The sequence below is a fragment of the Malaclemys terrapin genome, chromosome 8, assembly GCF_027887155.1.
Source record: "Malaclemys terrapin pileata isolate rMalTer1 chromosome 8, rMalTer1.hap1, whole genome shotgun sequence".
Lineage (NCBI taxonomy): Eukaryota > Metazoa > Chordata > Testudines > Emydidae > Malaclemys > Malaclemys terrapin.
The window spans coordinates 51,734,945-51,762,263 of NC_071512.1; the positions used below are offsets into that span (position 1 = coordinate 51,734,945).

The 27,319-nt window shown below is 50.0% G+C and overlaps 1 protein-coding gene across 3 annotated transcripts in view; it reads right to left on the reverse strand.

The window, feature by feature from the left end:
* ASTN1 (astrotactin 1) overlaps nt 1-27,319 on the reverse strand; it is a 205,026-nt gene that overhangs the window by 86,549 nt on the left and 91,158 nt on the right. For all 3 annotated transcript variants that reach the window (XM_054038231.1, XM_054038230.1, XM_054038232.1), the window contains exons 5-8: nt 26,632-26,739; nt 21,526-21,675; nt 20,785-20,952; nt 5,186-5,270 (exon numbers count right to left, since the gene is read on the reverse strand). In XM_054038231.1, coding sequence (XP_053894206.1) covers nt 5,186-5,270; nt 20,785-20,952; nt 21,526-21,675; nt 26,632-26,739 — 511 coding nt within the window. The remainder of the gene's footprint in view (nt 1-5,185; nt 5,271-20,784; nt 20,953-21,525; nt 21,676-26,631; nt 26,740-27,319) is intronic.

Consider the following 27,319-nt stretch of genomic DNA (forward strand, 5'->3'; position numbering starts at 1 on the left):
AGTGTTGATCCCACAGGGCTACTACTCTTGTCTGGCAGGTGGAGAATCTGGAGTGGGAGGCGCAGGTCCTTGCTCAGTGGCTTAACCAGGACCAGCACTGCACAGGGAGAAAAAAATGACCCAGCTGGGAGTCCCCTATTCCAGTGTTTTTCAAAGTTTGGGTCACGACCCAGTACTGGGTCGCGGCATGTAAGGCACTGGGTCACCTTGCTCAGCACCCAGGGACCCTAACGGCTCAGGTCAGCACTGCCGACCGGGACGTTAACTGTCCCATCGGGGGTGCTGCCCAGCTAAGGCAGGCTAGTACCTACCAGTTCCGACGCTGCGCTGCGCCCCGGAAGCGGCCAGCAGCAGGTCCAGCTTCTACGCAGGGGGGCTACGGGGCTCTGCAAGCTGCCCTGCCCCAAGCACTGGCTTCAGAGGAGCTGAGGGGGAAGTGCCTGTGGGCGAGAACCAGGCGGAGCCGCTTGCGCGCCTCTGCCTAGGAGCCGGACCTGCTGCAGGCCGCTTCCGGGCGCCGTGCTGTCCGCGGTGCCAGGGCAGGCGGGGAAGCTTGCCTCTGCATCCAGCTGCACCACTGACCGGGAGCCACCGGATGCAAGTCCACGCCCCAACCCCGTGCCCCAATCCGCTGCCCCAGCCCTGAGGCCCCCCAAACCCAGAACCCCTTTCTGCACCCCAAACCCCTCATCCCTGGCCCCAGCACAGAGCCTGCACCCCCAGCCCAGAGCCCTGACCCCCTCGTGCACCCCAACCCCCTGCCCCAGCACAAAGCCCCCTCCCACACCCTGAACCCCATTCCCGGCCCTACCCCGCAGCCCTCACCCCTGCACCCCAACCCTCTGCCCCAGCCCTGAGCCCCTCCCACACTCTATACCCCTGCTCCGTTGGGTCACAGTCATCAACTATTTTCTTCATCTGGGTCCCCAGAAAAAAAGTTTGAAAACCACTGCCCTATTCTTCTCCTTTAAGGGAAAATCCATCTCCCAGCTGGCCGTCCAAGGCTAGGGGAAGGACACACATGCACAGGCATTTAGCCAGTTAGACCTGCTTGGGGACCTGAACTCCTTTTGGATAGATTTCTTCACTTGTCCCCTTTGCTCGGCCCTGTCATCACAAGGCCACACAATGGCAATACCTCTGACAACAGCTCACACATTTTTGTGGTGGGCCTTACATGATGGTGGCTCTCTTTAGTAACAGATTCCAAGGCCAGAAGGAACCATCTGATCTGATCTTGAGTATAGCGCAAGCCAGACAACTTCCCAAATAATGCCTAGAGCAGATCTTTAAAAAAAAAAAAAAAAAAAAAACCACACATCCAATCTGAATTTAACAATTGTCAGTGATGGAGAATCCACCCCGACCCTTGATAAATTGTTCCAATGGTTAATTACTCTGACCGTTAAAAATGTACACCTTATTTCCAGTCTGAATTTGTCTAGCTTCCACTTCTAGCCACTGGATCATGTTAGACTTTTCTCTGAACCCACTCTAATGTATCAATGTCCTTCTTGAATTGTGGATACCAGAACTGGACACAGTGTTCCAGCAGCACTCACACCAGTGCCAATACAGAGGTAAAATCATCTCTGTGATCCTACTCTAGATTCACTTGTTTCTGCATCCAAGGATGGCATTAGCCCTTTTGACCCCAGCTTTGCACTGGGAGCTCATGTTCAGCTGATTATCCACCGACAGGTTTTGAGAGTCACTGCTTCCCAGGGTAGAGTCCCCTATGGGTTCCTAGGGTTCCTGGTGAGTATGGCCTACATTCTTTGTTCCCAGATGTATACATTTGCATTTAGCCAATTTAAAATGAATATTGTTTAAAGGCCTAACATTTTGTTTGGACAGAAAGAAAAGAACCGAGACTTACATGGCCAGAGCTTCAGCTGTTTGACTGTGATGGAGCTACATTACTGATCCACACCAACTGAGGATCTGGATCTTACACTCCAAAACTGGGGAGGGCGAGGGAGTTCCATTGAACATTTAGACACAAATGAACAAGTTTGGAAAATTCTGACTTTAATTGAAACCCGATTTTTTGTTTGGCTGAAACCCAAAACACTCTCACTGTTTAGCCGCTAAGTACTAAGACCTGCAGCAACCTGTCTGTCTCATTCTTTTCCCCACAACACAATGATCAGGTATCTAATTCGACAAATTTTCAGCACACTTAAGCAGCCCTCAAAATACACTGGAAATTCTGCTGTCCAGCACTGCTCTGAGATGCCCACATCAGCAACTCTGAAAATCGGGCTCCCACCGTTCCGATGTAATGCAATGTAGGCAATCAGCCCCATCTCGCTTTCAGCGTTGCCACTTCACTTTCTTCATGCAGCTCTGCACTGCAAGTTATTTTCCCTCAAATTCATTAGCTTGCATTTTCCCGGACTGCATCTCATTATGTTATTTCTTAGCTGTGATACGAATCTCTCTGGGTCCCTCTATATTCATTATCTCTTCCCCCTGGTGTTCAAAAAACATCTCTTGGTTTCGTAGCATCTGCCAATAGAATAAATGTGCTTTTTCATCCCCTTTTCCAGAGCGCTGAACTAAGGAGGGGAGGATGGTCTCATAGCCATGGCAGTGAAGAGGGATGCTGAAGAGCTGCCTCCCTTGGTAACCGTGGACTACTCCACGACACTGTAACAAACTCATGGTCTCCTAGGACTGCACGGATATCCCAATGCCGCTCAGCATGGCTCTCTAGAACTTTGCGGCAGCAGGGACAGAACTCGGAACCTCCAGCTGCACAGGGACCGGCCATTTGAGCTCAAAGGAGAATCTCCACAGTCGGTACCCCTTCTATCTTCTCCCTAGGCTGCAGCCATCCACTAGAGGGCAATGGAGTCACACTCATTAACTGTTAGCACCACCAGTAGAATCAACCACTATTAATTAATCGACAGGGCAAATCCTGAAGGGAGGAGATGGGGGTGCTCAGCAGCTCTCTGGGTTTGGCTAAGGCTAGCAGCGCAGAGCCTTCACCCGCTGCTCTGTTCTGATCCCATTTAGCAGAGAACAGTGGTTCCCATACTCATGAGCAAGATTACAATAATGCTCACCGGCCTGCCAGGGTGATAGGAGGTTACAGTATAAAGCACACTGCTGTCCTTGGATCAAATTTGTTGTTGATTATTACTGTTAATTGAAAATGTTAATTAAGTCGAGACAGAACCACCACCCTTGCAACAAGCCACTGGACCCCACTCCCAGATTCTGTGCATTGCCATTCCCCTGACCCTCTCTTTGAGGTGCGTTCAGTTCCCATGACAGTACTCAAGGGTCCCACAGTTTCACAGCCAAAGAATCCACTCATTGCCACAGAAATATTGTCAGCATTCATTTAATAAAACAGGTTTCTAGCACTTGTGTTTGCCAGCGTAACATTCCAAATGTGAGTTGACTGCAGAGCGATAGAATGTGGTTGGCAGATAATGGGGTTTAGAAGGTGTTGACCAATTCTATTAATCTCACTGGGCTGTCTGATCTGAAACCTAACAATGATCGTTTCAGTGTCAATATTGTTCACTGCTGATCGTTTGTGCAAAAATACCCAGCTAACCTGCTTCTCTCCCAACCCCCAACGGCCTCCCACCCCTTCCCTGGATGCCAGCTGTGCCCTAGCCAGCTGACAACTTCCACAGTGCAGCTATACGCCAGCAGCACAAAGCTCTGTTGCATGCTGAAAATTAACAGGTGCCATGAAACACATTGGTCCAGATCATTAGCTGGTCTAAACAGGCACCTGCCAAGGATTCAGCCCAGTGAATGTAAAACAAAAATGAACAGCAGGAGTTCTGTACAGACTGGGTTATTCGTTTTCATATTTAATTAAATATAAACCTCTCACTTTTTTTTTATTTACCTCATTGCAATATTTCTATTCTGTTGCACTCCAGAACCCCAAGGCCTTTGCAACAGAGCTTAGATCCAGCTTGCTGCAGACTACACAGACCTTGACATTACGCTTCTCCAAGCCAATTCCCATTCATCCTTCCAGGAAGAGGTCATGCGACAGACACCATAGCAAATGCTTTGCTGAACCCCAGATACTCTACAAGACAACTGTTGTGTTCCCACTGTCCGCTAATTGTCTGACTTGCTCAGAAAAACCCACCTTGTTTGTCTGGCAGGTTTTGTCCTTTATAAAGCCCATCCTGCCTATTTCTCATTGTTGTTACCCTGTAAATGCACCTTCCAAGAGTCTGGACCAAAAGAAAGTAACCATGGAACATGCTGACCAAATAAGTCTCTTTATCCACCTCTAGTGGCCAGATCCTATTGAGCAGTGTATGAGTCTACTACTGCACCCAAGCCTGCTGGTCCTTTACCTCAAGCAGTAAAGACTCTTGCTTTTAGATCCAGGGGCACGTGGCTCAATCCCACTGTAGCGGGGTAGTTCCCCGCTCCTGCCCCGAAGGGCTTAAAACAGCCAGGGAGCACGGCTGGGGCAAAGGAAAAGCAACAAGGCTAATTGGGGAAGCAGCCACAGCTGGGCCACACCCCAATCAGGCCACAGCTGGCCTGTATAAGAAGGCTGGGAGCCAGGAGCCCAAACAGTCCCTTTCTGCCTTCAGAGGGAGAAGAGCCTGACTGCAGTGAGCTAGAGATAGAGTACCTGAGTGGAGCAGGGCTGGGGAAAGGCTGAAGAGCTGGGGAGCTCCAGCCTGGAAAGCCCCAGGCTGTGGCCTAGTATTAGGCCAAGGAGTACTGGGGGTTGCAGAGGGCAGGCCAGGGGCAGGCCAAGGCAGCAGGTCCAAACCCAACCTTGCCAGTGATAAGTAGGCTGATACCGTAGTCTGCCCCAGGATGTGGGACTAGATGATGACTGGCAGTGGCCTTATTCTGAGGTGAGGTAGGGATAGTGGGTGGGGGTTCCCCAGGAAGGGGAGACCCTAGTACTGAGGGGTGTACTGCCAGGGGGCAGCACCCCAGATACAAAGGCACTGGGGTCTGGGAGGGACATGGGGGCCAGAGGACAGGCAGACCACTGGCCTGCAGAGGGTGCTCCAGGAGGCTGGAAGAGCTAATTCCTAGAAGTCACCAGCAGGAGGTGCCGCAGGGGTGAGTCTGCTCCTCTACACCCACCGATCACCCATCCATGGGGTTGCCCCAACAGGGAACGTTCATAAAGTCAGTACAATGTCTTGCTATTTGTGGTCATCAAACTTACCCCTGGTTTGTGCCCCACTCATTCCGGATGCAGAGATGCTTGTGCACTGGGTCCTTCATGTAACCCTCATAGCAAAGGCACTCACCTAGGAATGGAGGTGAATAATAGAGAGAATGAATTGTACTGGCCACTGCTGGAGACAGGCTACTAGACTAGATGGACCAAGGTCTGATCCTGTGCTCTGAATGAACCCTGCTAATGGGAGTCTGTGGGCTCCATGGGGGCTCACAACAGGCAAGGTTATTACATCAGGAAATCCCACCTCCAGGTGCCAGAGGCTGAAGTGCACAGATTGTGTAACTGCATTAACTCCATCCCTCCCGGAGATCTACAGGTGGTGCCATGGCAGTGGCAGAGGTGAGCCCTCACACCAAATACTGTCTCCTCTTCTCCTCCCTCCAGACCTTGCTACAACTGTCAGCGGCAGCCTCTGACCCCTGGTCTAAAGGCTCGGAGCTGGTGGTTGTACAAAACTAGCAAATGCTCAGAATAGAGTTCAGAACACAGCCAGTGACAGGGGCCACCACACCACCCCCTTCCCTGTCCTCAATGGCCTCTTTGGGGCATTCCCCAGGGCCATAATTGGGGAGTAGCCCTTGCACTTTCTTGAGTATGGTGAGTATAATTCTCACCATTTATTACATGGACTGTGAAAGGGGGGGAAAGCTCCTTTCTTCTCTCTCTCTCTCTCTCTCTCTCTCACACACACACACACACACACACACACACACACACACACACACACACACTCTCTCTCTTGCACTGTGAAGCCACGTAAGAGTAGGCCAAATCTGGCTCTTGGTTAGTTAATATTTATAAAGTGCTTTATGTCCCAGTCCAGCACAGCTCTTAAACACATGCTTAACTTTAAGGGCTTCACTGGGAATATTTAAGTGCTGAAAGCTAAGGATGTGTATAAATGCTTTGCTAGAGCAGTTTCTTAAAGAAGAAACTGTTAAACATCATTATTATGTGTTATAAACTCAGTGCACTGTCATGCAACAATGTTAATATGGTGAATTTCAGCACCCAAGCATCAGGAAAATTCAAAATTAACATTCCCAGAGCACAATTATCTTGGTCAAATTACAACAACATATGTACCACTGTGGTTTGGATTACTGTTTAGGCTAGTGCATTTATACCTTACAAAATATATTTTATGCGGCCATGTTACAGTAGCTGTGGGAATATTTGACCAATACTTTCAAATTTAGGCATCTAAAGTTAGACACCTAAACCCGTATTTAGACCCCCAAATAAGCAGGCTGACTTAGAAAGGTGTTGAGCATCTGCAGCAACCATTGGCTTCCAGGGGATCTGGGGCTGCTCAGTTTCTCTGAAAAACAAGCTACTATTTAGAGCTCAGATTTTTAAAGGTATTTAGGTGAAATCAGTGGATGTGAGGCATCTAAATACTTCTGAGAAGTTGGGTGTAGTTGCCTAAATATGGATTAATGAGCCTATCTTTAGGAAGCCAAGTTACAGTCATTAATATTTGAATTTCCTGACTCAGACACATTTAAATACTCAACTTTAATGCTACTATTTTGTTCCCCGCAGAATGGCCTTGCTTTTATTTTAAATAAAAATGAAGCATATGAATGGTATCACAGTAAAGCAAAGCGCAGACGACCTGAGATTCCATATTGCTCATGCGCTTTCCAGTATTTCTTGCCTCTGATCAGACCAGAAGCACTACAAGGACAGGCTCTATCACGTGCTATTTCAGCACTTCCACCTCCTAGATGAAATTCACCCCATGCAGAAGTCCAGTGGGGTTTGAACCAGGAACCTCCAGTCCAGAGCTAAAGCATGAACTAAAAAAAGCCCTGTAGTTAGAAGCTCCTACAGCAAACAGTGGGTTACACCAACAAAAGAACTATGCACTAGACCACTTAAGCTCTGAGGGGTGGATGAGCTTCATGCTGGCTGACTGTAAGGGGAATTTCATCCCCTTTACATGACAGAACCCAGCATAGCAGAGGCCTCACCAAAAAGATTTCTCTCAGTTTGGGGCAAAGATTTTGCCTGGCTACTCTAGCCCAATCCATTTGCAGCTTGCTGCTCTAAAAAAGCCAGCTTCCGTGCTAGCAGATACCCTGTGTGCAGCATCACTGGAATAGGTGGGACTGCATAGAGGACAGGGCAGGGCAGCATAGGGTCCAAAGACTATAGTCCAACGGGACAGCCTCCTGCTCTTAAAGGGCCACACGCCTTTAAAACACAGATGAAAGAACCCTGAATTTTTAAGACCCAACCCCAAGGAGCTGCATCTGCTGTGACAGATGGTTGTGAACACATGGAATGCTGATTCTGGAGCAAGCACAGACTCCCAGCAGGGGAGCGAGTGGTTATTACAGAAGACGACACAGACTGTGCACAGGTACACGCTGGCCAGAGGGAAGATACTGATCCAGCTTCTGCAATGACTTAAGCCCGTGCAGCCCTGCCGCTGTGGTGCTGGGTGGGCAGCAGTGCCGAATGTGCCCTATGGCACAGAGAGAAAGGATCATGTGGCAGAGACACTGTACTGCAACTCAGGAGACTGGCTCTTCCGCAGACTCTCCGGGCGACCTTGGAACTGTGAAATGGGGAGATCAGGCTTCTTTTCTTGGATCTATTTAAACAGTAAGCCTGGTGGGGTCAGGACTGGCTCCCATTATGTGTTTGTACAGCTCCTGGCACAACGGGGCCCTGATCTCGGTTAGGACCTCTTGTCCCACGATAAGACAAAATCGTCCTAGAAGGAAGGTGAATTCTGCCCACAGATACTGCTCTCCTGTCCACTTGAGCTGCTGCAGTCAGGAGTAAGTGGGTCGTTGTTTGGAATGGGTTAATAAGCAGGCTGTGGGTAGCATAGGTGATCAGATATCAACACTGTAGGTGGCAGGACTGATACTGGAAAATGGAGACCTTCATCTCTACACCACTCCTGGTCAGCAGGCACCAGAAATCTGCGCTAGCTAATGACTCTTCAGCTGCCTACATGAAACAAGCTGGTGGTTACAATCCAGTTCCTGGCCAATGCTCAACCAGTTCTACTTGGGCCCCTCTCAGAGAGGCTGAGGCATGGAGACTGCACTGCCATTCACCCTGGCCAGGAGCAAGTCACAGTGCTGGGGAGCTAATGCTGCCACTGCCCATCTGTTCCATGGCTAAATCTGCAGGGGAAACAGTTTGGCAGCTCGCCCCAGCACTACATCAACTCAAAGCTGAAGGAAGAGATGTGGCTGGATGGAGTGATCCTGGAACACACCTAGGGCATGTAGCTCAGCGTGTCCCCGAGTCTTCTCTCGGAGATTTTACAGCAGTACTCGTACCGGTCACGCATGCGCAGAGCCTGCCCCCCCCACCCTGCTCTGAGTGTACCTTAATAGTACGCATGCGTGACTGGTCTCCTCAGTTCCTTCTCTCCAACGGAGGCTACCCCAACTCTGAAGTAGAGGGGAGGAGGGTGAGTAGCGGAGCACCCACAGGGACACTCATCTCGAACGTCAGTTACTGCACAGGGTGAGTAACCTCATCTTCTTCTTCCAGAGGTGTCCCTGTGGGTGTTCCACTCCAGGTGACTGAAAAGCAGTGTACCTCAAGGAGGTAGGGACTTCGGATTTGGTAAGATACAGCTCTGCCTAATCGTGTATCAGAGAGAGGGCCTTGAGTGAGGGCATAATGCTTAACAAATGCGTGTTCAGAAGACCAAGTGGCTGCTTTGCAGATGTCAGCCAGAGGAACTTTGTGTAGGTAAGCCACGGAGGTAGTCACAGATCTAGTGGAGTGAGTTCTGATGCCGGCAGAAGGCGTAACTTTCTTTATCTGGTAGCACAGTCAGATACACTCAGAAATCCAGTTTGAAAGTCTCTGGGTAGAGATAGGTGTCCCTTTGGAGCGCTCCGCAAGGGAGACAGAGAGTCTGGAAGAGTTCCTAAAGGGCTTGGTTCTATCCAGCTAGAAGGACAAAGCCCTGCGTACATCTAATGTATGCATTGTGGATTCAAAAGAGTTTGCATGTGGTTTAGGAAAGAAGGTTGGTAGGTGTATCGGCTCATTGATGTGGAATAGTGAATGCACCTTTGGAAGAAGGGTAACCTTGTCCTTGAAAAATAGTGTATAAGGTAGGTCTGCCATGAGAGCAGCTATTTCTCCTGCCTGTCTGGGTAGGTGATTGCCACTAAGAATGCTGTTTTCATAGAGAGGTATAAGAGGGAGCAAGTGGCTAAGGGCTTGAATGGTTGTTGAGTTAAGCATGATAATACTAAGTGAAGGTCCCACAGAGGGGTAGGAGGTTTAATGTCTGGGTATAAGGATTGTAGCCCTTTAAGAAAACACTTGGTGATTGGATGAGCAAAAACAGAGGTATCATCGATCTTGTCATGAAAAGTTGTAATAGCAGATAAGTGGACTTTGATGGTGCTGAAAGAAAGGCCTGATTGCGTAAGGTCTAATAAGTAGTCAAGTATGAGTGGAAGAAGTACAAAAGTAGGAGGATGTTGTTTAGTTGAGCACCATTGTCTGAATCGCTTCCACTGTCGGAGATAAGTGATTCAAGTAGATGATGTTCTGCTATGTAGGAGCACTCTTTGAACCTGCTCAGAACATGCTAGTTCATTTTGGGAGAACCATGTAGGAGCCAAGCTTTGAGAAGAAGCATGGACAGGTTGGGATGAAGAAATCGGCCGTGTTGCTGCGATAGGAGGTTCGGCGTGAGGGGCAATGAAATTGGTGAGCGAAGTGACATTCTGGTGAGGAATGGAAACCATGGTTGTCTGGGTCATGACGGGGCAATCGGAATTACCGTGGCACGATCTGTTCGTACCTTTGTCAGAACTCTGTGGAGGACAGGTATCGGGAGAAATGCATATAGTAAGTCCCGGTCCCGTGAGATCATGAATGCATCTCCCAGGGAATGTTTGCCCAGTCCCGCTCTGGAGCAAAATTCAGGACATTTCATGTTTTTCACTGTTGCGAAAAGGTCTATGGTTGGGTATCCCCAAATGTGGAATACGTTGCAGATGACTGTGTTGTTTATCTCCCATTTGTGATCCCAGGGAAAGCATCTGCTTAATTCGTCCGCTGTGGTATTCATAGCTCCAGGAAGATAGGTGGCTGATATCTGGATGTTGTTTGCAAGGCACCAATTCCAGAGCTTTATAGCCTCTGTGCAAAGCAAGTGAGAATGAGCTCCTCCCTGCCTGTTCACATAGAACAGGCAGACGATGTTGTCTGTCATTATCCATACATATTGGTTCCGGATCAATGGGAGGAAGTGATGGCAGGCATTGCGTATGGCTCAAAGTTCTAGGACGTTTATGTGTAGGGAGGTTTCGGTTGAAGACCATAACCTCTGAGCTGTGTGGTGGGATATGTGTGCACCCCACCCTGTGAGGGATGCATCAGTAGTCATTATGAGGGATGGAGCATCCTGTAGAAAGGGGACTCCAGAGCAGAGGTTGGAGGGAACTGTTCACCATAGGACAAAATCTTTGACTCTGAAGGGTATGGATAGAGGCTTGTTTAGAGCATGTACATTCAGTCTGTAAACCGTGGCCAACTAAGCTTGGAAGCACCTCATGTATAGTTGTGCATTTTTGACCATGAAAGTGCACAAGGCCATGTGACCTAATAGTTGTAGACAGTCTCGAGCAGTGACCTGAGGACTGTTGCGAAGTTTCTTGGCCAGTAGTTTTATGGTGTTGAAACGGTCAGGAGAGATGCTATGAACGTCTAGGAATCGAGGTGAGTTCCTATGAACTCCAGGTGCTGGGTAGGAGATAATGTGGATTTGGTTTTGTTTATTTGTAGGTCGAGGGAGAGGAAGCAAGTGACGGTGAGCTGCGTGAATCGAAGCGCTTCGTCAAGCATTGCGGCTCTGAGGAGACAATCCTCAAGGTAAGGAAATATTATGACCCCTTGTCTCCTGAGGTAGGCTGTGACTATGGCTAGGAGCTTGGAAAAAACTCAGGGGGGCGGTGGATAGGCTGAAGGGCAGTACCCCGTATTGAAGATGTGTCAAGCTGAGGGTAAAATGAAGGAAACGTCTGTGGGCTGGATGTATAGTCACATGAAAATAGGTGTCTTGTAGGTCGAGAGCTGAAAACCAACCTCCCTGCTCCAGCGCTGGGATTATGGTGGTGAGGGTAACCATTTTGAACTTTTCCTTTTGATAAATGTGTTGAGCCTCCTGACAATCGGTCACCATCCCCCGGTTTTCTTTTGTGTTAAGAAATAACGGGAATAAAACCCTTTTCCTCTGTGGTGTTCGCAGGGCTTTGGAGCTGTGCTCTGGCTCCACTCCAGCTCCAGGCAAAAACCTGCAGCTCCACTGCTCCGGAGCTGCTCTGCGCTCCAGTTCCAGGCTCTGCTCCAAAGCCCTGATTGTTCAGGCACGAGTTCCACTGGTCCTAATAGAAGGAGGTGTTGTGTTTCTTGGAGGAGCAGTTGCTCGTGAGAGGGGTCCCTGAAGAGGGATGGGGAGGGTGGGTGGATGGAGGCAAGGATATGAAAGGGATGGAATAACCAATTGTGACGACCTCAATAACCCACTTGGTGGTAATGTTTTGCCATTGGTGGGAGAATGGCTGTAGGTGGTGTCCAAAAATAGGGACATGGTGTAAGTGCTGAAGTGGGACAGCCCCTCTCATCTCTCCTGAGTGGGCTGCACTGTAATCTGTGGCCCCTGGAAGCAGGCAGCACACAGGAGCAAGGGAGGGGGCACAGTCCCCCGCATGAGAGAGACAATCGGACAGAGGTGGGCAGGGTCTGTTGGGGGTTTGCATTGGGGAGAGAGGGTAGAGGGTTGCACTGGGAGACTCCAATGCAGCACCTAGCCACGCTGGCTCTGTGCATCATGAGGTCACTTGGGAAAAGGAGGCAGCAAGAAGGAGAGGCCGAGGAGGAGGTGCCCTTCCCCTCCCAGCTGGGTCTGTGAGACCCTGATCTCACAGAGTCTCAGAGCTGCAGGCACCCAGTCCCCAGGTACTGGGCTGCAGTGCAAGCTAGAGGGGCTGATACAGAGAAGTCAGGACCAGTCAGAGCACTTCCCATGTCGTCATGAAAACTCACTCCTGGAAAGCTGGGTGAGGTAATATATATCAAGGTGGGTGAGCTGCTGCTGCAGAGCCAGAGAAAGCACGCCTGCCACAGTGCCACAAGGAGCAGGCAGGAGAAGGAGGTGGGGCTGCACCTCACCGGTGGGGTCTCCCAGCTCAACCCCTGCTCCAGGAGCAGTTCCCCTCGCTGATTGGCTGGTGGCCAAAAAACAGCTAAACAGCGCTACCCTACTGCCCCCACCAGGCCGAACAGCTAATGGCTCGTGGGCCTCCAAGGGCCCCATAAACAGTTGACTGGTGGGCGGGGTGGGTGCCCCTACCCCTTATAGGGGGGCATGCCCCGACCGACCCCCTTCTTCCCCAAGGCCCCAGCCTCTCCTCCTCCCCAGGAGCCCAGCTTGCTGGAGCTCAGTTCTTTCCCCCTCCCCACCCCTCCCTGATTAGCAGTCTGTCTCCCTCCTGCTGGGAGACAGCCGGCGAGGCAGGGAGGGGGCAGGGTATGCAATGCAGCATGCTGGGGGAAGCCGGCAAAGCCGGCCTGCAGGAGCCCAGCTTGCTGGAGCTCAGTACTGAATCTTCCCCTACCTGGGCAATCAGCTTCTCCCTCCTGCTGGGAGACACAGCTGATGGGCGTGGCAGTGAGAGGGGGTGGGGTATGCAGCAGCACCCAGGGGGAAGCTGGGCTTCAGAGCGGCGCCACTGGCGCCATGGTAACCCCGCCTAACTAAGGCGTGGGCTTTTGAAAAATTTGCTGAGGGGAAGCAGCTGCTTCCCCTGCACCCCTCCAGCTACACTACTGATGCTGGTATCTGGGTCTCTGGCGTTGCTGTTGTTGTTGTTGCTCATGTGACCTATGGAATTGCTGGGTGCATGCGGGGTAGCGTGGGCGCTGGTAAGGTTGATATCTATATTGTCGCCTTCTGGCCATAGGGGTTTGAATTCCTAGGGACCGGAGAGTTGCCCTTGAGTCCTTCATTGAGTGAAGTACGTCATTCATCGTGAAGGCCAAGAGTTTGTCGTCGTCGAAGGGAAGATCTTCAATGGTACTCTGGATCTCTCAAGGAAAGGAGGAGGAGGAGAGCCATGAACCTTGGCACATGACAACTGCTGTAGCAGTAAATCTTGCTGCAGTATTGACCGCATTGAGGGCTGCTTGAAGAATAGTACATGAGATGATTTGTCCCTCGGAAACTAGAGCTGTAAATTGTTGTTTTTTTTTCTTCCGGAATGTCATCAATAAAGTCCATGAATTTGTTGTAATTTCTGTGGTCCTATTTTGCCAGAACGGCAGTATAATTAGCAATGCAAAATTGTAACGTAGAAGATGCATATACTTTATGTCCGAGCAGATCTAATCGCTTACTGTCCTTGTCGGATGGGGTGGAGTGGGGAAACTGGTGCTTGGTCTTTTGGTTGACTGTGTCTACTACCAGCAAGTTTGGCGCTGGGTGAGTGAAAAGGAATTCACAGCCCTTGGAAGGGATGAAGTACTTGCAGTCCGCTCGCTTACAAATTGGTAGGCTTGCAACGGGAGTCTGACAGATGGCCTTAACAGGCTCCAAAAGGGCTGCGTTGATCGGTAATGCACTCCTAGAGGAAGAAGAGGGTTGCAGGATATCCATTAACTCATGCTGCTGTTTAGGAACCTCCTCCAAGCTAATGCTTAACTCACTTGCAACTCTTTTGAAAATATCTTGAAATTTTGTGAAGTCATCTGAAGATGACGGGGGAGGAGGCAGTAGGGCTTCATCAGGCGTAACAAGTGGGTCTACTGGGTTAGAGGCAGGTCATGATGGTGCTGCCTGGACCCTTACATCAGTGGCAGATTCGTCAGTCGGCGGTTGGCAGGTGTCACGCCTGGCTGTGGTGGTATAGCGAGTGTGGTCTCGAGAATAAGATGCCCCTGGAGCCCAATATTGCCACTGTGGTGGGAAGGGCATGAGTGGTGCCATCCAGGGGTTCACACACTGGGCAGGATCCTGAGAGTATGACTAGGTGACTTTTCTATGACCTCTATTGATTGGGGTCTGAGGATGGGAGATTTGATATGATAACTCCCCTTCAGACCAGCTTCCTCATCACTGGAGGAAGGCTGTGCGGCCCCTGACTGAGCATTTGGAGAGAAGTAGGCATTAAGCAGGGGTGACACCAGCAGGTCCCTTAACCGTGTAAATTGCGGTGCTGGAGCTCCTCTGTGAGGTGAGTGCTGTGCAAGAGGAATCTGCTGTGAAGAAAGGTTCCTCTGCACCAGTGTCTCGAGCATTGTTTCATTGCCAGTCAGCTCAGCGGGAGACAGTGCCAGGAAAGCAAGAATAGCCCGTGGGAGGTCAGGCATGTCAGTATGTGTCGGCACCGCTTCCGCAGCTGCAGGCGGGTTTCGCACGGCGCGGAGGAGCCCGGCACATCAAAAGTGCTCAGACGAGGAAGCGCCTGGAGGGAGGCTGTAGACCTGCCCGGAGAAGTCTTGTCCCGCGAAGAACTCTTTGCATGTGAGAGAGGGTGCCGGGTTTTTTCAGTCGTCTTGTCTTTCTTTGAGGCGGGGGGGCTGCGGCATGTAGCTGAGTCAGCGCCCGGGTCTGAAGCGGACCCTACAGATTTCTGAAGGAGGAGGAGTTTTAATCTCAGCTCCCTGTCCTTGCGTGCCCTGGATTTAAGTTTGCTGCAGTGGACACATTTTTGGGGGATGTGGGACTTCCCCAAACATTTTATACGTTTTGAATGGCAATCTGAAAGAGGGATGGCATCACTGCAATTAGAGCAGCTCTTAAGCCTGGAGAGCCAGGCATGTCGGAAGCGGCTGCCTCTGACAGGAACGAAGAAAAATATATATTTTTTTTGTAGTTTTAGAGAGAAAAGACAGGAAAATGTTATCGAATTTCTACTGGTAACAAACTAACGAATAGGGAAGGTATATGAAGGAAGGAAGAGAAAAGTCTCTAACGAGTCTGCTGAGCTCCGTCTCAGGCCGGGGACGGTAGAGAAGGAACTGAGGAGACCGGTCGCGCACGCGTACTATTAAGGTACGCTCGGAGTGGGCAGGCAGGCTCTGCGTGTGCGCGACCCATACGAGTACTGCTGCAAAAATCTCCAAGTGAAGGTGGAGGGACGCACCAACACCTGGAGTGGAGCACCCACAGGGACACCTCTCGAAGAAGAACAGAGGGGAAAGTGTTCAGCTGCTGTCAATGTGCCCAGTGCCGCTGAAATCAGTGTAAAGCCATTTACACTGATCTGGCCCATGGTAACATTCCTGCCAAAACATTCAGGTCAGTGACCAAGGAGATGCAGATCACCTCACGTTACAGATCAAAAACTGTAGTCACTCAAGTTACCCCAGTGTAAATCTGCAGCAACTCTGCTGGAGACGGTAGCAATACTCCAGATTTACACCCACATCCAGACCCTGAGATCTGAGTTTGGCCTCTAATTGCTGTAAAATGCTGTTCCATTTCTATCTGACAAGGAAAGGAAGGCAGTGACATGTAAATCAGATGACACCCAACAGGGAAAACAAACAGAGAAGCATGTTTGGGAATGAACCCAGCCAAGGCACAAGGGGAAAGGAGACATGCCAGTAATCCGATTGGGATTGATCATTTCACTAGAGGAAAAGGCAAGGAACAGAGGCAATTGCAGGGCCTGCTTCCCTGAGACAACGTTGGAAGCTGCAAAGCCAGGTGAGCTTAGCTTTTTATGGGCAGACATCTGACAGAGTAGTGCCATGGGGCAGCATGCGCGCTTGGGCAACACAGCGTGCAGTAAAACAGAGGGTTTAAAAAAAAGATGACGACTCTGTTGGATATTGATCCTCAGTAATGGCAACAGACTCCCACGCTCATTACGTGCAGGTAAAACGTGATGGGGAGTGGGAGGGATTGATGTTTTCACTGCAATGAAGGTGGAAGGATGGCGTCCCTCACCAGGGGAGAGCACTCTCCCAAAACCAGTGGCAAGAATAAACACCTTGGTGCACCTGGTGCACCTACAGCCTGGGCAACACTTAAAAACTTAGGTCGACACAGCTATGGCACTCAGCGGTGTGAAAAATCCACAGCCCAGAGCAATGTAGCGATGCCAGCCTAACCCAGGTGTAGACACAGCTGGGTCAATGGAAGAATGTGTCCATTGACCTAGCTACCATTGCTCAGGGAGGTGAAGTTCCTGCAGCAACGGAAACCACCCTATGGTTCCGTAGCCGGCCTCCCCACTACAGGGTTACAGCAGCATAGTTCTGGTGCCACAGCTGGGCTGCTATAGCCTGCACAGCATAGACAAGCCCCATCTCCTTGCCACCACTTAACTTGATGATACCACTTATTGTCCCTGCTTTATGTCTCTCTGTTGCCTGTTCCCCCTTTGAAGTACATGATTTAGAATTCCAGTTGCAACACAACACCAATTTCTTCACATGTACCAATTTCAGGCATATGTGCATCCAGGATTTCAGCTCAAGTCTGTCTATATCTAAGAACTACAGAAATTATTAGGTATTTGCTCTGAACAGAGACCAGTTGTGTCCCACACAAAGTCAGCTTACAAATATCTTTGCAATTTACTTCATAAGAAAGTAAGATACTGGGTCAGACCCATGGTCCATCTAGCCTAATCTGTCTTCCAACAGTGGCCAATGCCAGGTGCCTCAGAGGGAATGAACAGAACAGATAATCATCAAGTGATCCATCCCCTGTTGCCCATTCCCAGCTTCTGGCAAACAGAGGCTAGGGACACATCAGTGTGTGGATTACATGTGTTTTTGTGATGCCTGGCATGATGATATGTGTGTTATAAATGGGACGGATAGATGGCCGGAGAGATCCTTAGGTAGTGTAAATGGGCAGATCTCCGCTGAGTTCAATCCACTTCCAGGAAGTTCAATGGAGCTGACTTCCAGGCAGCAACACTGATTTACATCAGTGGAGGATCTGGCCCATAAGCTGATAAATCAACAGCAAAGCAATGTTAAGGTGCTGAATTTCAACACATTACATTAAGGACAGGATTTTCCAAGTGCTCAGGGCTGACCTCCCACTACTCTCATTGGCTTCAGCGGGAAAACTCCCATCAATGGGAGCAGAGTTAGGCCAACACCGCATGCTTGTGAAAATCTCATCCTAGAAAAGCTCCTCTGGCTTTGGTTACCCCTCCTGCTCTGCCCTCACTGGGCCGGGTTCCCTGTCCCTGGACTGGCAAGGCATGAATGACCTTGGTAGGTGGATTCAGCCTGGGGGAAGTCAAGCAGAGCTTCTGTCGCTGCCTGTGACGTTATTGACAAACTGGGACCGTATAGATCATTGTTGCAACCAAGGTCCTGTAGTGGCACCCAAATCTTGTATAAAGGGGGTCAAATGGGGTGGATAGGACATGGTTATGATTATGCTGTCTATATGTGTGTATCAGTTTTGTAGTCAAAGTTATGAATATTGGCTCTATACTGTCTGTATGGCAAACTTATGCTATGCTTCTGGGTGACATCCCAGACAAGCTGAGATTAGCTCTGCCTAGCCTGCTTGATGGCCCATTAAGGACCATCAGCTATACAATGGACCCATTGAGAGAAGGCAGATACGCCTTGTAACTCAGCAAAGTATGCAGGGACTGGCCCATGTGACTCCAGACTCCATTTTGCTGTAATTTTCCACAGTAAGAACAAAGAGGTGCTCTTACACCTGGAAAAGACTATATAAGGCTGATGCCTCATCTCCATCTTGTCTTCAATCCTGCTTCTTACCTCTGGAGGAACTTTGCTACAAACTGAAGCTCTGAACAAAGGACTGAATGACCCATCCCAACTGGGGATGTATTCCAGAGACTTGATTTGAACCTGCAGTTTATTCCATCGCTGCTGCAAGCCTGAACCAAGAACTTTGCCATTACTGTATGTAATTGATTCCATTTAACCAATTCTAACTCTCATCTCTATCTTTTTCCTTTTATGAATAAACCTTTAGATTTTAGATTCTAAAGGATTGGCAGCAGCGTGATTTGTGGGTAAGATCTAACTTGTATATTGACCTGGGTCTGGGGCTTGGTCCTTTGGGATCAGGGGAACCTTTTTCTTTTACTGGGGTATTGGTTTTCATAACCATTTGTCCCCATAACGTGTGGCACTGGTGGTAATACTGGGAAACTGGAGTGTCTAAGGAGATTGCTTGTGAGACTTGCGGTTAGCCAGTGGGATGAGACCGAAGTCTTAGTCTGGCTGGTTTGGATTGCCTTAGAGGTGGAAAAACCCCAGCCTTGGGCTGTAACTGCCCTGTTTTAGCGATTTGTCCTGAGTTGGCGCTCTCAGTTGGGTTCCGCCAGAACCGCATTGTCACACTGCCCCTCCTGGGGATTTGTCAGAGGCAGCAGTACAGCCTGTGGATGTGGCCCCCGCAGGAGCCTCACTGGCAGAGGCGGCTGTGTTGATTCACTGCTTCCCCTCATCTCCCCAGCTGCAGGTTTTTACGTCCCAATGTCAGTGGACAATTTACACACCAGCCGCTCCCGGTGCCACTGGCAGATGTAGAGAGAGGGGGCAGGAATGAGTACCACCGCAGCAGGATCACAGACATGAGCCATGGAACAGCAGCCCGGCGGAAGAGCAAACTCCAGCTCATGCCCACAAACCCACTGTGCAAGGGATAAAAAACCCACCTCTAGCACACAACTAGGACCAGGGCCCTGCTCCCCTTTGGATCCAGTTTAAACATTCAGTAACCTCATCTCAGGGACTGCCTTCTCTACCCATGACCCTATACTTAGTCCAGCCCGGCAGGATGGACTAGATGACCTCTTGAGGTCCCTTCCAGCCCTACCTTTCTACGATTAGACTCTTTGGCATCTGCACTGAGCACAGTGTTGGTTCCACACAGCAGGTCTCAGTACCGGCAGCCACAGAGGCCCTGGGTTCCCCTGCGCAGCGGTAGTTTGGTCAGTATCCCCGTATCCCTGCAATGGCATTGTGCCCACTGGCAGACAGTAAATGATGCGTGCTGGTTATTTCACCCCGTTTTTGCAGGTGGGACCACTGCACTTCCACAACATCCACACCCAAATTATTCCATGTCCTCCTTTAGACCCCCTGAGATTAGAGCTCTGCATGGCCAAATTACAGCTATAGGTGAAAGGGGTTTTACTGATCGCCATATTTGGGGTCGGGAAGGAATTTTCCTCCAGGGTAGATTGGCAGAGGCCCTGGAGGTTTTTCGCCTTCCTCCGCAGCATGGGGCAGGGATCGCTAGCAGGAGGATTCTCTGCCAATTGAAGTCTCTAAGCCACAGGATTTGGGGACTTCAACAGCAGAGTCAAGGGAAAGGGCAGGGACGGCTTTGTGGCCTGCATCATGCGGGAGGTCAGACCAGATGATCATAATGGTCCCTTCTGACCTTAAAGTCTATGAGTCTATGAAACGGAGGAGGATCGAGGACAAGCAATAGCCCCTGAGTGACGGTTGCCATTAATCCTTATCTCACCCTGTAGATCAGTCCTGCAGTTCTTATATTTCTCCAGGGGGGGCAGCAAGATAATAGCGAGCAGAGTTTCAAAGCATTACATGGGGCTTTAGCCATACAGCTGCCATTACGTGGCATGAAAAACTCCTCTGGGGAATGCATGGATTTCCCTCAGATTGCAGTTATCCCTGGGTCTGTGCCGTCTCAGCGCCTTCTTCACAAGCACTTTGGGGAAGGGGGCGGAAAGAAGGGATTCTCTTGCAGTGAATAATCAATTATGGGGAGGAGGAAAATCAGGGATGTAATTTAAATATGCAAATCACTGAACTCTTTTCTGACCTGGGCCACCAAGACCCAGCAAAGTCTCCAGGTATGTGCCAAAAATGTTAGCCACAAAACAAACAGGCTAACTGGACTATGGGGCTGGCACAGGATGCTTATCACACAGGCCACCAGACTATAAACGGCTGAGTCAGCCCGTGCAGCCAATCTCCAGACCAGCTATTTCTTGAAATTAGACGAAGGTTTCTGACCGTCAGAGGGGTGAAATATTGGAACGGCCTACCGAGGGAAACGGTGGGGGCGACGGACCTGTCTGGTTTTAAGATAAAGTTAGATAAGTTTATGGAGGGAAAGGTTTAATGGTAAAACATAGTAGTCAAGGAAAGCCAAGCAATGGTGGGTAAATAGTATAATGGCTAACGGGGTCGGGCTGGAGACTCTTGCCTATATGCTCGGGGTCTTACTGATCGCCACATTTGGGGTCGGGAAGGAATTTTCCTCCAAGGCAGATTGGCTGAGCCTCTGGAGGTTTTTCGCCTTCCTCCGCAGCATGGGGCAGGGATCTCTAGCAGGAGGGTCTCTGCCGATTGAAGTCACTAAAAACAGGATTGGGGACTTCAACAGCAGAGTCCAGGGAAGGGGTAGGGACGGTTTTATGGCCTGCAGCATGCAGGGGGTCAGACCAGATGATCATAATGGTCCCTTCTGACCTTAAAGTCTATGAGTCTATGAGCTAGTAAATCCAGGGGGCGCAGCCAAACCCAGAGATCAGCAAGCAGGAGTCTGTGCCGCTGGTGAGGGAAGTTACCCTGGCGTCCCCGCCGACCCTGCCTACCGGTTTCTGGATCACACTGGTGTTCACACGGGTCAAGAAGTCGTCGGGCACAGAGGTCCAGTGCCCAGGGCCCACTGGAGTTCTGTTGAGAGAACAGGATGACTTGGGCAGGGTTTAGCCAGTCGCTGGCATCCAGCTGGCTGCCTTCCAGTAGGATAAAGCGGCTCCCTGCAAGAGAAACACAGGTTGGAAGGCCTGGGACATAGAGCTCCCCTCAAACCAGTTTCAGCCCCTAAGCTTCGCGCAAGCCAGTTATACGCATCCCACAGGCCAGTTTCAATTATAACTGGAATAACCCTTCCCCACACAAGCAGCCCTGTGCTCTGGGGATGATGTCCCAGAACAGGGGCTTCCCTGGCCTTGCCCTTCCCCCTGTGGCGGCCCATGATTTAAGATGGGGTTCCCAAAGAGCAGGCTCTCCTCGGCCATCAGCTTCATGATGAGTCCTGAGGGTTGCCAACCCTCCAGGGTTGTCCTGGAGTCTCCAGGAATTAAAGATTAATCTTTAATTTAAAGATTAATGTCATATGATGAAATCTCCAGGAATTCATCCAACCAAAGTTGGCAACCCTAGTCCTGACACGACGACGTTTGGCAGCACGATGCACCATCCACCCGTCGCGACACCGAGGGTTGGGCTGGGCAGCTCCATACCCAGCCGGATCAGCATTTCCCCTGGCCAACTCTCCCTGCCTGAGGGTCAGAGGGCAGAGCTGTGCAGGCAGAGGGGGGCACTCTCACCGTCGGCAATGAGGTGCTCCGGGACGTGCAGGGTGATCTTGACGATGAGCGGGCAGCTCATGTGGGATGAGCACACCAGGCTGATCACACAGCTGGTGACGCTGATCAGGGTCAGCGTGGTCTTGTTGACGGGACTTCTCGGCGAGCCCACTGGAACAGCACCGAACCAAGAGACCAACAGCAGAGACGTCAGAGCCACAGCAGCAGTCACTTACGCTATCACCTCTAGAACACAATCCAAAGAGCCCCCTAGCTCCCTCACTCCCACCTCCTGATCAAACAGAGCAGAGAATACCCTGAAGGGTTCCTCTTCCCAGGGAAACCCTCACCTCTCAACCACCCTCTCTCCTTGGAGGATCAAAGGGATCACAATCCACAGAGTTTGCATTAGTCCCTGTCTTGTTTGGGGTGGTGAGGGAGGGCAGCTTTGCTGATTTCAAAGTGGCTGTGCCCTGAAACTGCTTCCACAAGCAGGAAAGTTCTTGGTTATTAGCCCATACGTCTGCAGACTCAAGTTCCCACGGGAATGAACGGCATTCTATGGAGCGTTTAACTCCGGGCTTGGAAAGCTGGTCGATCTGTCCCTATCTCAAACACACACTCAGAAGCAGCAGCCGCTGTCCGCCCCCACAGTGTCAGGCATCCTGCAGTTTCTGACCTACTGTCTCTCTGACAGTTGGCACAATGCCCTGGCAGGGGAAGAGGCAACTCTGGGCTGCGAGAAAGCTAGCACAATCAAACCTGAAGCTTTAACAGCCTGAGGCTTCACAGCTCTCAGAACCTTTCAGAGCTGTGTGAGCGGTCCTAAGGGCTGCAGGCACATAGGGCTCAAAAGATGCTGTTTTGCTAAGAGTCACAGGACCCATGTTGCTAGAGGAACCAGCTGGTTTGGCTTCACAAAACAGAATTCTGTCTTAGGCCCGTATAGCGCCTCTCACCCCAACATACTTCACAAACTACACCATATACCACTATTTCATCCCTGAAATGCAGCCACTTCTGGGAGGCAGCATAGCAGTAAGGTGGACAACCAGCACACTGCCCTACAATGAGGGGAGGAGATGTTTTGGGAGATCAGTCTTTCCCTCCCCCACAAACTCTTCTGAAAAGTGCACTGGTCCAAATTCTGCTCTCATCCTCATGACCGGAAATCCAGAGCAACTCCAATGAAGTCGTTCAATGGAGCCACTTTGGAATTATGCACGTCAAAGAGCAGAATTTGGCCCATTATGTTGTTATGGAGGATCATTCTTCACTTCGTCAACTGTCTGTATTTTACTGCACATATAACAGTTCAGTTTCTTTTACAACACTGCTGTGTGCATCAATGCATTCTAAAAGACCACTGTAAATGCCTTCATTTTCCAGCAGGTCAGAGATACATGGCCGAGTATTCAGTAAAAAGAAGAGAAATAGAGTATTCAATTTGTTTTTCTTTCTGGTAATTTTCTTCGATTCAGTTCGCCATGAATAGGCGCCACGAGATCTTTAACATCCAATGCTTTTAATCTCTCATCTGAAGGACTCATGCACTGAGAAAACTTGTGCTGAGTTCACCTGTCTCAGAAAGGTGAAAGATTGAGTCAGCCTGCACGAGGCCCTTTATCAAAGGGACCTGCCTCAAATGATTCCTGCTCTGAATTTGACCTGCTGCATCTTTAAATTGCTGCAATCCGGTGGTGAATATGGTGAAGCTGAACAGGCACATGCCAGGGTATGCTATGTGGCCTCCATGCCCATCACCAAGGTATCTTATGGAAGTTTCAGTCTAGAACATTTCCTAGGGGGAAAGAGAAATCAGTCAATTAACGGATTCTAGACGGGGATATGCTTGCAATGGAAGTGAAGTCTTAAGTTCATCCAATGAGTGGACTGAAAGGCTGAGTGCTCATTTCACAAGTTCAGTTGTCCCAAGAAGAAAATAAAAGAAGAGAGAAATGCCTTGACTTTAAAAACAGCGATATTTGCCTGTATATTCAGTGAAAGGAAGACAAGGAGAAAAATATCCATCAACAAACAGCCCTCTTGCATTCCTAGACTTTAGCACATTCTCTCATCAGGAAGTTCTGGAGACCCAAACAGAGTCTCAACCCAAAACTTGTGAATCCTGCCCATCCCCTTCCTGGCTTGTGAAACAGTCAAGAGCAACCGGCACCAGTCCTGACTGAAACCGCCAACGCCTCACGCAGAAAAGGAATTTTCCATTCCTCCTTCAAACGTGCAGTAGCCCAACCAATGCTGAAAAATCCACCCTGGACACTTCAGTCCTAGTCAACTACCACCCAGTATCAGACCTCCCGTTCCTGAGCAAGCTCATAGAGAAGGTAGCAGAAGGCTGACTACTAGGTATTCTAATATTCTAGACCCAGCACAATCTGGATTCAGGCCAGGACATGGAACTGAAGCCACTTTAGCAGCACTGATGGAAAATCTCCTGCTGTCAATGGATAGAGGGCAGACATCCACTCTCATCCTCCTGGGACCTCTCCGCAGCATTTGACATGTGGGCCACGAGATTCTGCTGTCCCGCCTGAGAGGTGTGGCAGGGTTCCAGAGTAATGCACTAGGATGCTCTGGGTCCTTTCTGGAGGGAGGCACCCAGCGAGATGTGATGGGGAACTGCTCCTTGTGATACTTCTGAGCCTGAGTCTGTTTAAGCCTGGGGTGTCACCCCTGAGCCAGACAGTGAGAAGAGTCATCAGAGGCAATTACCTGCAGGTCCTGGGATAGGCTCCATGCCATTCAACAAGGTTTCAGCCAATCCACAAGCAAGGACCCACCCAGGTGTCCCCAAGGCAAGTATACAGGCTCCTAAAGGAAGCAGGTTCTCCAGTCTGCTTGACGTCACTACCTGGTCAGAAGCATTCCCACCGTTGGTAGTTTCAACAGACTGTCCCTGCTTCAGCGCTTGGCTCCTGCTCTACCCATGCCGGTTTCCATGCCCCTACTCCAGCCTGCATCTGCTCCTGCCTCAGCCACCCGCCTGGAGACTCTGGCATGCCTCCACCACCAGACCCCTTGCTTGTTAAGTTCCATCAGGACCCGTTCTCTCTCTGGGCCTTTACATGCAACCACTAGGTGAACGGGTCAGATGATATGGACGCAAGTGCCAGCAATATGCAGACACGCAGCTCTACTTACCCTTCGCCACACACGACCACACCGTTACCACCAATATAGCCCAGTGCTTGGATGAGATCAGCTCGTAAGTGAAGAACAACTGGCTGAAGATGCACCAGAGCAAGCCAGAGGTGGGAAGAGGAGAGCAGTATGAAGAGTTCACAGCCATAGTGCTGTCTCCTTTGGTTCAAGGTACACATCCACAATTGGTCAGTTCAGTCCCTAGACTCGGAGTGCTCCTGGATTCCTCGCTGATGCTAAGCAATCACACAACAGCATCCATGAGTAATGCTTCCTCCATTTCCAGTTGGCTAGGAGACTCCATCCCATCCTGGCAGACAATGACATGCTATTCACGCCTTCATTACCTCTTGGCATGACTACAGCAGTGTGATATACTTGGGCAGAAAGCCTGTGGCACTTTAAGGAAACTCGTAAAGACACCTTAGCGCATCTCCTCAGAAACACAAGCAACACAGAAACCACGAGACACTCCATGATCTGGACATAGGACAGCTAAATGATTGTCTAAAGCTCAGGGATGCCGACTGTGGTCTACAACTCTATTCCTCAGGCATGCTGGAACTCCCTGCAAGACGGGTAAAGCATGTCTGTGTAGCAGACAGAAATGTCTTGGGCACCAGTCTAAGACTGTGGAATGAACCTCCCCAGGAACTACTGACCATCACAAAACTACGGACCATCACAAAGCTCCCCACCTTCCACTCCAAGTCTTCGATCTGCCTTCTCTACAACAAACACGGAGAAACGTGTATAAAAAACCCCCAAAAGCAACAACCTCACCAAACCAAGAAGTGTCCACTGCACATCTCTCCCACTGGGGAGGGGACAAGAGAACAAACAACACATGACAGATGTTAGTCACGTTGTTTGCTGCAATCTAAGAACCTATGCAAAGAATAAAAGGCTGAGTGCTCATTTTAAAAGTTCAGGTGTCCCAAGGAGAGAACAGCAGGACAGGCTGTGAGCATCACTGCGAAGGCTACAAAGGGTGCATTGGGGGGCGGGGAAGAGAATCTACAGTTCCCGAGAGAGAAGCTGATGGTAAGAGAAAACTAGTCCTTCATTTTAGCTAGGGACAACGTTATCGGTTAACAGCTCAGCCTCGTTTTACTTTGATATAGAAAAACATTTGGTTTTATAATCATTTCTTTTCCTTCTTTTAAGCCAGGCACAGCTGCCTTCTCTATGTTTATATACAGCCCGTCGCTGGTGAGGTACAGTGTATTTATAGAATCTCTCCATCTGGTTTCCCCTTTGTGCTGGAGATGGTTTTATTAAAATAACAGCAGTAAGACACCGAACAGGGAGGCACAGGGGCTAACAAGCCAGGCTCTGAAGCCCGTTACTCATTAATATACAACAAATCCTGAGAGATGCCAGCAGCAAAATTTGAATGTATTTCATCCTCAGTTGAAAAGATCTCCCAAACCGCTCCATGCGGCCAGCAGACTGGCTAGGGATTAGAAATCAGCACTTCCTGATTCTAGTTTGATTTTTAGTTCTGACCACCATCATACCAATGGAAAATCATGCCCATAGCCAATGTTCATGCAGAACCTACAACGCTGCACTTTTGCGGCACACAGCCATTTGAAGAAGCTTGATGAGACAAAACAGAATTCGGACATCCCCACAAGGAGGATGCCCCCCAGTCTGGGTTACATATCTGGAAGGAAATGGAATTATAAGACTATTGGTATAGGGGTATTGCAAACAGACAGCTGGACTGACGGCCTAATCCTGGCCCTGATGAAGTCAACAAGAGCTTTGCTACTGACTTCAATAGGATCAGGGTTTGGCCCTGAGCACTTACCTAACTCTCCATTTCTTCTCATCTTCACATTGGATATAATCCTGCTATGTGAAAACACCCCTAGACACAACCCGGGTCTAGCCCCTGCAGGAACATCTGCTTTGGATTCTCAATCTCCATTCTCCCCCCACCTACACACACACACATACCTCTGCTGCGCCGCCTGCTCCGGGATGGGTCCGTATAAAACGTTAGCTGGGGGTCGTTGTCAGCCTCTGTCCCAGAATCTCCTTCAGGGTTCAGAAACGCTGAGCCAGCTACAATTAACAGATGACAGAATCACTTCCAACAATTGCACGTTTTCCCCCCACCTCTGCCCCCGTCATATCCGCCTGCTGTCTCTCGTTGCTGTTGTTACTTGCACTGCAGAAATGCCAGAGATCAGGGCCTCGTTGCGCCAGGTGCTGTACAAACACACACTAGGAATCAGCTCTTGCCCTGAAGAGCTTACCATCTAAATAGACAAAAGGTGGGAGGGGAAACAGAGGCACAGACACCTGCCCAGGTGACCCAACTTCAGGATCTTTTGAGCTCTGCCCACCGCTATCACGAATGCTGGCTCTTAAGTGGTCAGAGGATGTTGCTATAGGAAACACAAAGTGCTCCCTTCCCCTACAGAGGAAAATCATGAACTCTACCTTGGGGACCTGCCCTGTATTCAGTCCCTTGCTGTAGATGAACAACGCTGCTATTTGTACTGGTAGAGCCTACTGCTGCTGGAAACTGGGGGACTGTGGCTTTGCCTGCACATGCCGGATGGGGTGGGAAGGCAAAATCCTCGATCTGGCAAGGCCTGAGCTCTGCTGGTGAACAGAACTCCCCACAGCCTCCCCCAGC